This window comes from Taudactylus pleione, unplaced genomic scaffold (genome assembly GCF_031769625.1).
Source record: "Taudactylus pleione unplaced genomic scaffold, aTauple2 ptg000711l, whole genome shotgun sequence".
In the NCBI taxonomy this organism is placed as follows: domain Eukaryota; kingdom Metazoa; phylum Chordata; class Amphibia; order Anura; family Myobatrachidae; genus Taudactylus; species Taudactylus pleione.
In genome coordinates, this window is record NW_028285113.1 from 3852269 (window position 1) to 3867890 (window position 15622).

The 15622-nt window shown below is 41.8% G+C and overlaps 1 protein-coding gene across 1 annotated transcript in view; it reads left to right on the forward strand.

The window, feature by feature from the left end:
- Positions 1-8298, forward strand: part of CNTN5 (contactin 5) — a 569036-nt gene extending 560738 nt beyond the window's left edge. The window contains exons 21-23 of the mRNA XM_088456711.1: positions 670-782; positions 3438-3606; positions 7708-8298. Of these exons, the coding sequence (XP_088312837.1) occupies positions 670-782; positions 3438-3606; positions 7708-7808 (383 nt within the window). The 3' untranslated portion in view covers positions 7809-8298. The remainder of the gene's footprint in view (positions 1-669; positions 783-3437; positions 3607-7707) is intronic.
- Positions 8299-15622: the final 7324 nt, after the last annotated feature.

Sequence of the window (15622 nt, forward strand, 5' to 3'; positions counted from 1 at the left end):
CTTTTTGGATGTTGAAACACATGGGTGGTGACATTTGTGTACATTAATTACTACACTATGAGTTCATTTTTTATGGACAATTAGTGGATGTGGTAATTTTAGTTACACGGTACCTTGTGGAACTGAGCTTAGCGCCACACCTGTTCTCTTTTCCGAATTACATTTTGTAATTCATGGATTAAGTGGTCCATGTTATTCAGGTGACTGGTTTTTTTTATTATTGTGCGCCTTGAGATTTATCACTCATATTGTTTTTTAGCTAACACATTAGTGTTAAACATAAGACGTGCATCCTGGTTTGTCTTTTTTTTTTTTATTGACATCTGATCTGTTTTTATACATGTCCCTCACAGTGTTAATGTGCAGCCTATGTATTGAACTGTAAGATTGTCACTGCAAACGATCTGTCCAGAACATATTGATATTTTATTCTGTGAAAACAGGACTAAGCATTTCTGACACAGAAGAGAGATAAAAAGGATTCTGGTTTCTACACTAAGTTCCATCACTTAGAGTAGCTATTAAAATGACACCGCTGGAGCAGGCGATGGTTTATCAGCCTCCAGCTGTGCGAGCAGGATAACTATAGAGAGAGCAATTCTTTGGGCATGGTTTGGAATATTTATTTACATGTAATTTGTATATAAGAGATTCTATTTTTCTCTCTAGCTCCCAGTCAAGCTCCGAGCATTGTCAAGTGGATACAGAACGGGTCCCATGTGTCCTTGGGCTGGGAAGCAGTCAGATCATTAGCAAACGAGTCAGATGTCATGGGATACAAGGTCAGACCACTGTTCTATTGAATTAAGGGTACATTTTGCATATAGCTATAAATATATGTAATTCATTATGTACATACAATACAGTATGTTGTTACTGTCAGTTAGAGACAGGAAACAACCCACAATTCGGTATTGGTTCTCCAGTTAAAAAAAAAATAATGTACTTTAACTTTTACTGGTTATTGAGTTTTGTTAAAGTGATATAACAAAATATTGAAGCCTACAGGTGGGTTTGAGCTCTAAATTAAAAGCAGCACTAATATTAAGTGTGAAACACACTGGACTTTGCACTCCTTATTAGTGCCGCCTTAAATTTTGAGCTGAAGCTCTAACCCGCAGTTTGCAAAAGCCGCTGCTTCATAAATATAACCATAAGAGTCTATTTAAGAAAAAAGTATAGGAATCGGTATATAATGCCGGCAGCCGGGATGCCTCCTGTCAAAATTACCGACAGCGGCTTCCTGATGGTTGGTATCCCGACAGGGGGCGGGAAAGTATAATTACCCTTCCGCTTTCTCCCCCTAACCCTCCCTTCTTGTAGCCTAACCCTAACCCATCCCACCTCGCCCCCTAACCCTCCCTGTTAGTGCCTAAACCTAAGTCTCCCCCTTTGTGCCTAAATCTAACCCTCCCTCCTTAGTGCCTAACCCTAACCCCCCCCAGCGGTGCCTAACCCTAACCCTCTCACCTAGGGTTGCCTAACCCTAACTTAACGCTATCCCCGCTATGCTACCTAAACCTAACACTTCCCCCAACCCCACCCCCCACCCCCGCGGCTAACAGCTAAGACGACCCTGGCTTACCTCGTTCGGGCTGGCGTCTTGTCTGTATTCCGGCGTCGGCATTAAGATAGGCGTCAGTATTTTGAAGCCTATGTTAAGTCCTGGTCAGGCTGCCACCGTCTGGGTTCAGACCGGCGGCATGCCGTCCGCCAGTCTGCTAACTACATCTCAAAAGTATAATATCTTATAACCACAATGATAATTATTTTGCACAGTAATTTAAAAAATAATCTTGCCGGGTCATTGCATGAGAGCCTGTCATTGCAAAGACTGTGCAGTGAAGTATTTTTTAAATAAATGCTTCCATTAATGTCCTCATTGCAGTGCTCATTTTGTCCTCTCCATTTAAACATATAAACAACACATTTCTTTGCAATTTAGTTTTCAAAAACTGCAAATTACTGTTATCCTCTAAGGATTCACACTACAGAGATGTGTACTGATACTGCTTACACCTCGCCTCTTTGCAATAATTAGATATTAAAATTTTCAGTGTTTAGAATACATTTTTTTTCATATGATATTAATATAACAAACTGTTAAATCCATGGGCAGAATGGTTCATAGCCGGACCCCATAAGGACATTTTTTTAGGTGCCCGGTGATGCCACTAGCAAAAAAGAGCAGAGCGGGAGCTTATTCTGTGCATGCGCAGACTGGCACATTTGCCCACTGTGTAGGCAACAGGTTTATATCTGGCAACGGATTCAGTGCTAGTTGCTAGGTAACAGCAGCCAGGGTCCTTCCTGCTCCTGTTCTGCTCTATGCTGGCACTGCTGCTCTCTCTGTTAGGAGGAATCTCCAGACCTCAACCCATTGGTTCCTTAGACCTGTATGCTGCACCTGTGCTGGTCATAAGTCTTGCTGGCCCAGTGTGCTGAATCTGTGAATAGGTCTTTGTTGTAACCCGGGTTGTCGCTCTTCTAGAAGCTATGATATTCTCGTGAGATAAAGGCTTCATTTATCAACACAAACAGTCAATTAGAGTTTGTTTAAGGTCAGCAACTTTGTGTTGGCTACTGTTCATTGAACAGAAACAGGACAGCATTGTCATATGACAATGACCATATATTCTGGACCTGGCCGTAATATGTATCTGGCACAAACTGTGATACAGTACATTGATGGGTCATTTATCCAGGGTGGCTCAGAAGTTGCATCTCCCCACCCTTGCAACATCAAAAGAACAGCCCTACCCTGATAGTCACAGATATGTTATTATGTATATCCTTTTTAAGTATAATGCTATTTATACTGTATAATTCTGAGAATCATGTTACCCGCACATTTTATGGGATTAAACCATCTCTAGCTAAAGAGTTTGAAATTGGATAGATAAATAAATAATCAGTCTCTTTATACCACTTCATGAATCATGAGAGTGCACATTCCTCAACAGATGGAACTGAGTAGATTATATAATATAATCTTGATTGGCTATCTTATCTCTGTCATGCACCATGGGACACGAGCATGCCATTGCTAATGGCTATAAAGTGACGGAAAACATAGAGAAGGAGATGCCCGCTTAGCAGTAGGTGTTGGCCAGGTGTTGTACCACACAAAGGAGAGAGGGATAGCCGATGATTGAAGGATCCAACATACTAGAGTTTACAGTACATTATTCGACAAATGTGATTTGTTTGCCTGCTGAGATGGGTTACTTTTGTTTTGATTCACAGTTTGAAACCTTGGGCACAGTGGAAATCCCATCATTCTCTGTATAAGATGTTTTATTTTCGCTGTTTATATTGAAGCTTTTACTGAGTTTCTGAAAGGTCACAGTTCAGCGTCTCCTGTTTAAGTCTCCAATTTGGTGTTCTACCTTTGAATTAAGGCATAACAGGCAATTGTTCCATTGCTTAATCCATAGGTCATGTTGAGACAAGAAGGTCACAGCAACAACCAAGTCATCCAAACACAGACAACATCAGCTGTAGTCCTGCTTCCCGATTCTGGTTTTTATATCATAGAAGTGCGCGCCGTCAGTGAAGGTGGAGATGGAACAGCCAGTTCGCAAATCAGAGTTCCCTTTTATTCAGGTAATCTGTTTGTGTCCCATACATCAGTGTCTAATAATAATACAGTAATCATTTATTCTCTATACTGTATACAGTACTTTAGGGCTTAAAGCAATTGACATTAAAACAATAGTAAAATGATATAGTACTTACATTTTTTAGCCTCCTTTATTACAAGATATCAATGTTGCAAACAAAGGCCATCCATCCCGTCCACTCCCAATCACTTACCATAAGGAAGATTATAAATAAAAATATTTTAAAAACTAATAAATTACATAAAGTGAGTTCACAAAATCTGTCTACACAGCCACCGAATTGTATCCATCTGTTTCGGCTCTTTCCGATCTACCAAATGGTTAGAGCCGTGGTCCAGCCAGATAGCAACAGGAAAAATGCTTAGTGGGGCTATGGGATCCAGCCACAATGTAATGATGGAGCGTGGGGATCCAATCACACAGGAATGTTGGGGCTATGGGATCCAGCCACAATGCAATGATGGAGCTATGGGATCCAATCACACAGGAATGTTGGGGCTATGGGATCCAGCCATATGGTAATGTTGGTTTTGAGTCAGAGGGTATTTTTGAGTATAAAAAAAGAAAAAATGCAGGATAAGATGAAGATTGAGGATAGTAAGATAGCTTGGGAATTAGATGAGGTCAGTTTTATGGAATGCCTGAAGAATTGGAGAAGAAGGGAGTCTTTTACAGGGGGGGTTTCATAGGGTTTATCAGTTGGAAGGAACTTTGTCAGAAGTATCAAGATGTGATGTAGAGAGGGACATAACAGTGCTTCACTGAGCCACATAATAAAATATAGGTAGGGGCCCGTCAAGAGCCGCGCCAGGCACGGTAAAAAAAGGGGGGCGCGACCTGATTGTGGGAGGCATGGCCATGCCCCCTTAGGTAAAAAAAACCCCAAAAAGCAGGAAAACAGTTTTGCAGCACTGCGCACTGGCAAGGGGGGCACTCTGAGACCCCTCAGCCTGGCGCGTAACCAGTGGGGGGCACGATCAGCTTGATCACTCCCCCCACAGGAATAGGAGACTGCTGTGGCTGCTTCTTAGCAGCCGCGAGCAGTCTCCCAGTGCAGCCCAGCACACAGCAGCATGTGCTGGGCTGCTGTGATGTAAGATGGGGGGGATCGGTGCTGGACCCGGGTCCCCACCGGGCCCCTCCAACAAGCGTGGGCCCAGGTAGTTTGTACCCGCTCCCCCCCCTCTCGGCACCCATGGGTCTGTGATGCCTCTCTAGCTTCCCATGCCCCGCTTTACTCTCTCCTGGGTATTCACTGTCCAACACAGGCGATGGCACAGAAGTGACCTCCACTCTGCAGTTTGAGGAACAAAGAGGGGGCAACAGATGTATAGAAAATCTGGCATTGCCGGGCACCTATCCATGGGCCTGGTAGTGGCCACATACCTTTGCTTTACCTGTAGTTCCTCCCTTGGCAACATTCTTTTCCAATTATTACAGATGGAGCAGAGTTTATTGCAGAGGACTCCACAATATGCCACAGATTATTTCTTGTAATGAGCCCAAATATCCCAAACTATTCACAGCCAAAATACAGTGACACAGAAGATATTCCTCACTTAAGCTTTAGCCATGGTACACCATTCATAGCAATAGCATCTAGTCCACATCTCCCCAGCTTAGCGTCTAAAGGTCCAGGCCATTGTACTAAGAGCCACAATAGAAAACACAATCTCTTTAAGTATATCTCTGTATTTGCGGTTAACGCTGCAGTGACCCTTGCAGAAGCAGCAAAACTCTGTCTATTTAATCACAACTGGTTTACAAGCATTATTCATATGTAAATAATAAATATATATTATATATATATATATATATATACCCTTGCAATTATTTCTACTGTGTACAGCCTGAGTAGCTTTAGCTTTCTGTGTCTGTAAGTATATCACCTGACGTTCCAGCTATTCAGCAGCCACATTACTATGACTTCATGAATCCCATGAGACATCACTAAGTTATTATATGCGTACATCTGAATATGCTAAACGCACATTATGTATTACTCAGTGAGCTAAGAATGTCCTGCAGTAAATGTTGCCTTACATTCACATCGTGCCTTATTATAAATTGTACTAGGGTCCCCAGTAAACACGGACAAATGACTCTAATAGATCATTTTGTTTTACACATGTAAATTAGTCCTGACTTGTTGTGTCATGCAGCCAGTTGATGAATGAGACTTACAGATATCATCTAATAGCTAAGATCACAAAAGCATTCACCTGATAGCATTCTACTGGGGTTTACGCCACCAACCGTTTGTTTCATTAGTATTCTGCGGGTACAGGAACCCACCCCTTGTTTTAGTAGATTGAGATACATAATGATAATATACCCGTCATAAAGCTACAGATGGAGTGGGCTTGTGTCGGGGTCCTCAGTGATTCACAGTACTGATGTTACACACAGCTGATGATTGAGTTAAAGGAAACATTTCAATAAAGACTGCTCTATCTGTAGTTCAGATCCGGTTTCAGATTAACAACTGGAGACAGCTGGGGCAGTTACCCAGGAGACCCCTAAAAACATAGCTACGTCAACAGTGTGGAGGCAGTGAAACATATGTGATCTGGGGTTAATGTGTGGCATAATATGAATGGGGGGCACTGCAGTGTGTTTAACACATTTGTGGTGCTGGCAGTATTTACTAGAGATGTGCACAGACCGTAGTGTTTTGATTTTGTATTTCTTTAAAATTGATAAAAACCAGCTAAAATCATATAATTTGGACCTGTTTATATGCAATCTAAAACCTGAGATGATGTTTTTAGATCTGAGTTCCGAACTCACGTGAAGACCTTCTCTGAACCCAAAAAGTAATCGGAGCCGGGACTCGGTTCGACTCCAACCCCAAAGTTCGGGTGTGTTCAGTTTTCAGCAACACCGAACCGCTCATCTCTAGTATTTACACATTATACTTTTTAATAACAATGCCAGTTTATGATTTTGATAATTTTATTGGTGTGGCCCCCACATATTAGTTTGCCTGGGACCTCCCCAAACCATAATCCAGCCCTGATCACAACATCATTCATTAGCATCATTAACGGTTTCTTGCAATCTTTCACTTTATGCATTAGACAACTGTGGATGATTTTATGAGATCGCCAATAATAATGGTCATCACCAAATTTATCCCCGCCCCCCCACACTCACACACATACAGAGTTACACACACAAGACACACCACACATGGCAAGAAGTGGTGGGTATAATTTAAGGATATCTGAGAAATGTTAAATTCCCTGCCGTTACTGTATACGAGTAATTGGGTTTTAGCAGTCTCATTCAGTCCCCCACCACTTGCTATATTGGCGGCAGTTTTTAAGGTTAATTATCTTAATGATTACAAAAATGGGGACCTTGTAAAAATAAAAGAATCAGCAGGGGAATCAAGGGAAACAATTTGTTTTCCTGGGGCTGGGTACGGGATGCCTGTCGGTAAGTATCTTAACTCTAACCCTAACCCAGTATGCGGTCAGGATACCGGCGGGCACTATCCCGCCTGCCAATATCCAGACACTCACATCCCGACATGGGACTAAAGATAGGCATTGTAGTCCCGACGCCTATTATTAGCCCCACTACTAAATCCCAACACCTGGCATGCGATACAAAGGTAAGCCAGGTGTCTTAGCGTCTAGCCACGGTGGGGAGGGTTAGCTGTAGGGACCCCCAGGGGGACTTAGGGTTAGGCACCACTAGGGAGGGTTAGAGATAGGCACTCCCCAGGAGGGTTAGGCTTAGTGTGCTGGGAAGGGGGGGGGTTAGGCACTAACAGAGGGAGGTTAGGGTTAGGTACCAGGGTGGGAGGTTAGGGTTAGGCACCACTAAGGAAGGGTTAGGGTAGGGAGACCCTCCTCCTAAACCCACTACTTACTGTCAGGAAGCCGGCGCCAGAATTCTGACTGGTATTTTTGAGCACCGGCATCCCGATTCCCAGCATTTAAACTACATCCCGTTTTCCTGTGACTACTGCACTTCCCTGTACTCTTTACAATTGCCACGTTACCTCCACGCTTCGAGAATCAACCTTCTAGGTTTCTATTGTACCTGACGTGTTTTCTTTTTCTCTTTACTGCAGGGAAAGTAACAAGCGCGCAAACAACACTACATAACATTTCCGCATCCTCCTCTTCCTTAACTTTACTGCTGGCCTTGGTCGTTCCAACAACTTCGTGGTGAAGATGGATTTTTGTTTTTTGTTTTTTAGTTTGTATTGATGACATGATTAAGGTTACTGACTAAATGAAGATATTGGAACTCTAGACCTAGTCTTCATGGAAACACCCAAAGACTACAAAATCCAAAAAAAGGACTGGAGAAATCGTTTGCAGTTTTTTGGTTTATTTTTTTTTAAATAAAAAAAATATATATAAATATATAAATAGACTGGTTTGCAAATAGCCTTTATCAGCTTCTGTAAAGAAAACAGTACAGTAGTTTTTGGTCAAATGCTCTGGGTTGCATTTATTTTCTTTTGCCTTTTAATCATTTAGCAACCAATTATTGGACTGTATAACTTTTATGTTGTTGAAGCAGTGGTGTGCAATACATTTGTGGTATTGAATGATATGGTATGAACTCTGAGTATAGATCTGGTGATATATTTATACATCATCTTTTTTTTTACCCTGATTTAATAACTTATTTCGAGAAGTACGAATAAAAGATAATCCGCCTTCAGAAAAACTTGAATAAATTGCTTTATATGTGGATGAAACTTTGAAGTAAATTTACTAAAACTTCTAAAAAGGAAAAGTTAAGGTGTTTCCCATAGCAACCTATCAGGTAATAGTTATGTTTGAGAATGTGGTAGGTAAATGACAGCTACAATCTGATTGGTTACTGTAGGCCACACCTCCACTTTTAGAAGATTACATGAAACTACCCCTTTATCTTTCTGGCTCAATTACAGTATATGTTTTCTACTTGAGTTGCTCTTTTACTTTGCCTTAGAAATTACATAAATCAGCTGTGATTTGTGCTTTTGATATAGTCTTCAGTATATTTTAGTTATCTCTACATTTCATAATAACAATCATTCTATATGGATTATATAATGGTTTTTCGGTGGGTGGAAAAATGGAAGTAGGAAATATATATGTGCAATTAGTAAATGATTCATCAACAGTATGTACAAACCAATAATTAAAGTTGCTATAAAGTGAGAAATCCCTTCAAAACAAACATATCAATTAATAATTTTGCCATGATACCCGCAGACAGACCAAACATACTTTGTCAAATTGAAGCACTTAAGCTGGGTGCACACTTGTTGATATATATTGTTCGTTCGGGCGACGAGCAATATAGCGAGAGTGTATCGGCATGTGTGTACACGCAATATGTCTGTGAATGAGGTCGTTCACCAACATGTCAGGTCGGTCCTGGTGCATAGCCAATGCCAATATATCCAGATAAATCTGTATGTCTGTCTGTACGGGCGACCCCACTGACCACCCATACACTGGTCGCAGGAACCGCCGACAATGACAACACAACAGGGCAAGCAAATTTAAATGCCCGCCCAGTTGTGATGTCTGGCCAGACATTTAGAGCGGCTGATTGGTAAGTGTGTATACTGTAGCTTACGTAATCAGCCGCTCAGTTGGCCACTGGGTCGCTGAAGTGTGTACCCAGCTTTAGGACAAATTAATCCATATTTCAGTGGTTTTTTCTTTTTTGTTTTCAGATCAAGGTAAAGAGAACATTTTTGGTAAATAAACAATTTACAGGTTTGGTTGTTAAGGGGATGTGATTAGATGATTGTTAATCTCATTACTAAAATTTTAATTAATGATGTATTACTGGTTATACAAATGTGTAATGGTTAGGAAAAATACGTAGCTGAAGATGAGCATTGCAGTGTCTGTTCCTAGTGCATCTATCGGGAAGACATGGGGTTGCCTTTCCGCAAGTTCAAGTCCTCACTTACCTATGATGGTAAAAATTTAGGGAAAAGGTGGAACTCAGCAAAAGTTGTATAGACTTAATTTGTTTGGAAAAAAAGACAGTTTTGGTGTCTCAAAGGGTAGAAAAGAATCTTTACAATATTTACATTATTGTTTTTAGTTTGTGAACATTTATGATTTAGGTTATATAAGCTTGTCATTCAGTTTCCATGTCAGCTCTTTCATTTTTGTTATTTTGTATGTAAACATATCTATGGATGTAGCCAGTGTTAAGATATATTTTAAAGCTGACAGAAGACTAAGTTGCATCTATTCAAGTGCAACAAATTAAATCTAGTAATCATTATATAACATAGGCAAATCCGTTCCCCACTTCCCTTCCTGACATAGACTATCCCTGCCCCCTTCCAGGACTTAGACTATCCCTGCCCCCTTCCAGGACATAGACTATCCCTGCCCCCTTTCCGTGACATAGACTATCCCTGTCCCCTTCCAGGACATAGAATATCCCTGCCCCCTTCCAGGACATAGACTATCCCTGCCCCCTTCCTGGGCATAGACTATCCCTGCCCTCTTCTGTGACATAAACTATTCCTGCCCCCTTCCAGGACATAGACTATCCCTGCCCTCTTCTGTGACATAAATTATCCCTGCCCCCTTCCTGGACATAGACTATCCCTGCCCCCTTCCTGGACATAGACTATCCCTGCCCTTTTCCTGGGCATAGACTATCCCTGCCCCCTTCCTGGACATAGGCTATCCCTGCCCCCTTCTGGGACATAGACTATCCCTGCCCCCTTCCTGGACAAAGGCTATCCTTGTCCCCTTCCGGGACATAGACTATCCCTGCTCCCTTCCAGGACATAGACTATCCCTTCCCCCCTTCCAGGCATAGACTATCCCTGCCCCCTTCCTGAACATAGACTATCCCTGCCCCCTTCCTGGACATAGTCTATCCCTGCCCCCTTCCAGGACATAGACTATACCTGCCCCCTTCCTGGACATAGACTATCCCTGCCCCCTTCCAGGACATAGACTATCCCTGACCCCTTCCTGGACATAGACTATCTCTGCCCCCTTACAGGACATAGACTATCCCTGCCCCCTTCCTGGACATAGACTATCTCTGCCCCCTTCCTGGACATAGACTATCACTGCCCCCTTCCTGGACATAGACTATCCCTGCCCCCTTCCGGGACATAGACTATCCCTGCCCCCTTCCGGGACATAGACTATCCCTGCCCTCTTCCCGGACATAGACTATCCCTGCCCCCTTTCAGGACATAGACTATCCCTGCCCCCTTCCCGGGACATACACTATCCTTACCCAGTCCCGGGACATAGACTATCCTTGCCCTCTCCCGGGACATAGACTATCAGCGCCACCTCCTCGCATCACAGCTAGCTTCCAGGCAGACTGATTTTGAATGCTAAATGACCAGTGTGAAAATGCTCTCTTCAGATGCAGCACTTCCACATCGGCCATCTTGGATTCTAAAAGAGGCTGCCTCTTCCTTGGAGCCTGCTGAGATGCGGGGAGCAGACGCTGTATTCAAGGGTTGGGGTATAGAGCCAAAAATATCTGTTTTCTTAGATTTGTAACATTCTGAATTATAGCTTAATCTCAATTTTAATCATGCAATGTATTTAATATCTAGATACATTCCAACCTAACAAAACAACAGTCTTTGCCTCATTTTACAGTGGCCATACTCACAAAAAAAAGTCAGTGGCTTGTCTATCCCTTATTCTATTTTCAAAGGTTTACCATATTAAATAGAGTTATAGAATATAGAATATTAAAGACATACTTATAGAAAAAAATGTACAGTAACAGCCTATTTGAGTCCCTACCATTGTTATTAATGTATTTTTTCATACAAGATCTCCTACATGCATGAGCTAAACCTCCTCCTGTACCACCACACTTCTGTACTGAAGCTAAAGCTACCTTACAGTTTGTCTAGAGTGTTGGAGAACGGGAGGAAGATGAGCGTGGGAGGGAGCAGGACAGACCATTGATGTTCCCCCTGACTGCCTGCTGTATGTATGGAAACAAGCTCAGGTTTATTTGTGAACTGCAGAAAGTGCGCCTACAGTACTTGTCTGGCAAGCGCATTTTACAGTGTACATTTACCTCCTGAAACTTGGGAGTGTCTCTGTAAACTCGGGTTGCACCATCCGGAAAATACACATGAGGGAAAAAATAAAAAACATCACTCCAATTCCAATCTATCCAAAAATGTATTTTTACCAAAAGTATATACATATTTGTGTCTTATTAAAAATATAGCCACAAGTGGTGACTTATGCCATTGATTCACACATAGCAAGGGGGACACAAGGCTATTATCTGGCTCTGATGGAGCCATGGATGGGGGGTGAGGGGAAGGGTTAATGGATGCCAGACAGTCAAACCATCAGCTTCCTTTATGATGCATCACTGCAATTCCTGAGGTGAAACCAGTCTGATACTCCTTTTCCACCAAAATTCCGGGTCTGACCCGGAATTGGAACAGAGTTCCTATCCGGATCAGACCCAGAATTTAACCGGCGCCGATATTCCCGAGTCAGCGCCGCTCACACCGCAGTCGGGTCTGCATAGACCCAGCTTTTCTGGAGTGAAAGTGGTCGCTTGGATATGACGTCATCTCCAAGCGCCACTGAAGCCGGACCAATCAGCCAGCTTGCAGCGCGCTCCAGGTCATCGTGACCCGGAGTGCGCTGTTCTCACAGCAGGGTTTCACGGGCTACGCCCGTGTTAACCCCTGCTATTTACCTCAGTTGGATTGCCGGGTCACTCGATCCGGCAATCCAACCCTCACCCCTTTTACACCAGGAGGCTGCCCATGCTAACCCTGCAATCGCCTACCCCCTCTGTGTCCCTGATGGAAAGTATAGTCCAATTTCGGCAGTGAACTCTCCAACAATACAGGTAACACCTACCATATGTAAATGTAACTTGTCCTCTTCTTTATCTAAATATTGCAATTTGTTCCACAAAACTACATTTTGACAGATACACATAAACTGCCCACAGCAAGGAATGCCCCCAATCTGCCCATCTTCTCCAATCAGAAAGAGAGCAAATGTTTGCACCCTCAAAGACACTGCCATCTTGGCCCAACAGTCCTTGTGCTTCCCTATAAAGGTGAATGGGGTGTGGTATGACTTGTCGACTTTCAGAATGTCGTCATAATAATGTTGACATGCTCAATGTTGACAAATCAGGAGGTCAACATGTTCAGAATATTGTCATTTCACATGTCGACTTTTACAAGATCAATGCTGTCATAATCTCAATCTGTACATTTTGCCAACATTAGGTATGTCGACAGTCATGTCAACACTACTTTTTTTTTCCCCAACTCTAACTGCAGCCTAATTGTAATTGCAGCAACATTCATAGCGTCACCATACTGAACAAAGACAGAAGCCGGCAGCATTCCCACATTTACATTCCTGCACGAAAACCTAATTCAGGAGAGTAAAGCATGAGATTAGTGTATAAGTATAGGCTAATAATCTAACAGGTAAATCATAGATTAGGAGACAGAAATGAGCACACATTAATACCCATTTATCGTTAACCCTTCTTCTAAATTTACATTCAATGCACAATCCCTGAAACAGGCAAAATGGTTGATATGGTCATTAAGCGATAATAGGATTTTCATTGTTTTGATTCCAAGGCTCCTCCATGACTACAGATCTGTTATTAATGGGTATGCAGGTTATTGCAACATTTAACAGTGCCTTACAGATGAATGTCAAGCAAAAACGAGAAATGTCAGAGCACATGGGTCTGCAATATACCATTACAGCAGCCATCTTTTATTCCATACACAATGCATGAGACGAAACATTAAATCTAAAAGAGCACTCTAATATCTGCCTATATACCTCATATCTATCTATCTACCTATCTATCTATCTATCTATCTATCTATCTATCTATCTATCTATCTATCTATCTATCTCATATCTATCTATCTCATATCTATCTATCAAACTATCTATCTATCTATCTATCTATCTATCTATCTCATATCTATCTATCTCATATCTATCTATCAAACTATCTATCTATCTATCTATCAATCTATCTATCTATCTATCTATCTATCTATCTATCTATCTATCTATCTATCTATCTATCTATCTCATATCTATCTATCTATCTATCAACTATCTATCTTTCTCATATCTATCTATCAATCTATCTATCCATCTATCTATCTATCTATCTATCTATCTATCTCACATCTATCTATTTATCTATCTCACATCTATCTATCTATCTATCTATCTCATATCTATCTATCTATCTATCTATCTATCTATCTATCTATCTATCTATCTATCTATATCTGTCTGTCTGTACTGTATATGTTATGCTGGGCATACACGGCAAGATAAAATGTCTGTCAGACCGACAGACATTTTATCTGGCCGGCTGCCAGCCGCAGATGTCCGCGGCATACACTGTGAGAGAAATCTCACAGTGTATAGCCCGACATCTGCGCTCCACCCCCGGGGGAGGAGACATTTCCCTGTTCCTTCCGTAGGAAGGAACACAGGAAATGTCTGTCTGTCGGCCGCACTGGGCATACACTGCCCGATGCGGCCGACAGTTTCCCGGGTAAATATCGCATCGGACGGGCATGCTGGACAATCCAGCATGCCCGACCGAGCAATATTTAACCCTCGGTCGCCCCCCCCACGCTACAATTATCGCGGCGATCCGCCGATATCGGGCGGATCGTCCCGATAATTGCAGCGTGTATGGCCAGCATTAGCGTGTTAACGATGGAGAGCTTGCAAAATAAAAGACCTGTGTTTAAAAATTAAAAATATTGCTTAAAAAAGTAGCAGTTGGTATTTTGCCCATCACTGGCTCATAAAGGAGAACCTGTGTCCAGAATAAGTATAATTGGTAGAAAGTAAAATTATGGTGAAATAGATTTAAGGAAATAGAATGAATTGCTTATAAGGAATGGCAGGAGTTACACTGTACCACATTTCTAGATTATGATGATCCATGGGATGGCTAAAATAAAGACTTTTTTGGTTATAGGACTCCAATGAAACACAAAAATATAAATAAATATAGGGTGCAAGTAAAGTTTTTTTTTCCCATAGGAACTATATATATCACCCAATCCAGAAACTGTGAATTACTTCTTGTAAACTTAACCCATTATTTTATCTGCCAGAATGTGGTCCTGATGGGGGTATATTTACTAAAGTGAGAGTTTTTAGAAGTGGTGAGGTTGCCCATAGCAACCAACCAATCAGATTCTACTTAACATTCAACTAGCACCTTCTAGAAGATAATAGCTAGAATCTGATTGGTTGCTATGGGCAACATCTCCACTTCTAAAAACTCTCACTTTAGTAAATATACCCCCCTGGTCTCTCATTTACAGTGTCAGGGAATACTTGGGTAAGTTCACAGTAACTAGTATAGAACAAACTAAATAGCATTGGAGGCAGCTTCCATGTGTTATCCAACCATATACTGTAGCACACGTGGTGGCAAATTCCTTTCAAATTCTACGATTCCCATTGAGCAGCCTGAGCTGATCATGGAGACCTTTAAACCAGACTGGAGGAGATTGGAGTCCATTATTACACGAAAATAAAGTAGTGTAGGGGGTGTTGTTACTATAAGTATGATAAGTAAACTATAAGTATACTATACTATAAGTTACTATGTCTAGCCTAGTACCTAAGTCTATGTACTAAGCCTTGGAGAGAGATAAAGTACCAACCAATCAGCTCCTGTCATTTTTCAAACACAGCCTGTAAAGTCACAGGAGCTGATTGGTTGGTACTTTATCTCTATTCACTTTATTTCTCACCAAGGCATAGTACATAGAACCTTATAAGTACAGTAAGTGCATATATTATATACCACAAACAGGCAGATAAAGAAATGTAAAAAGTGGGGGGTTCCACCTTCCGAACACTAATTTACTGTCTTGTACCTGACTGCAGCTGCTCGTCAATGTATTGATTCCCCTGTCTATCTTGTGTCTGTGCTTTTGAGTCATTTAATTGTTCATAATGTTTTCTGTTGCC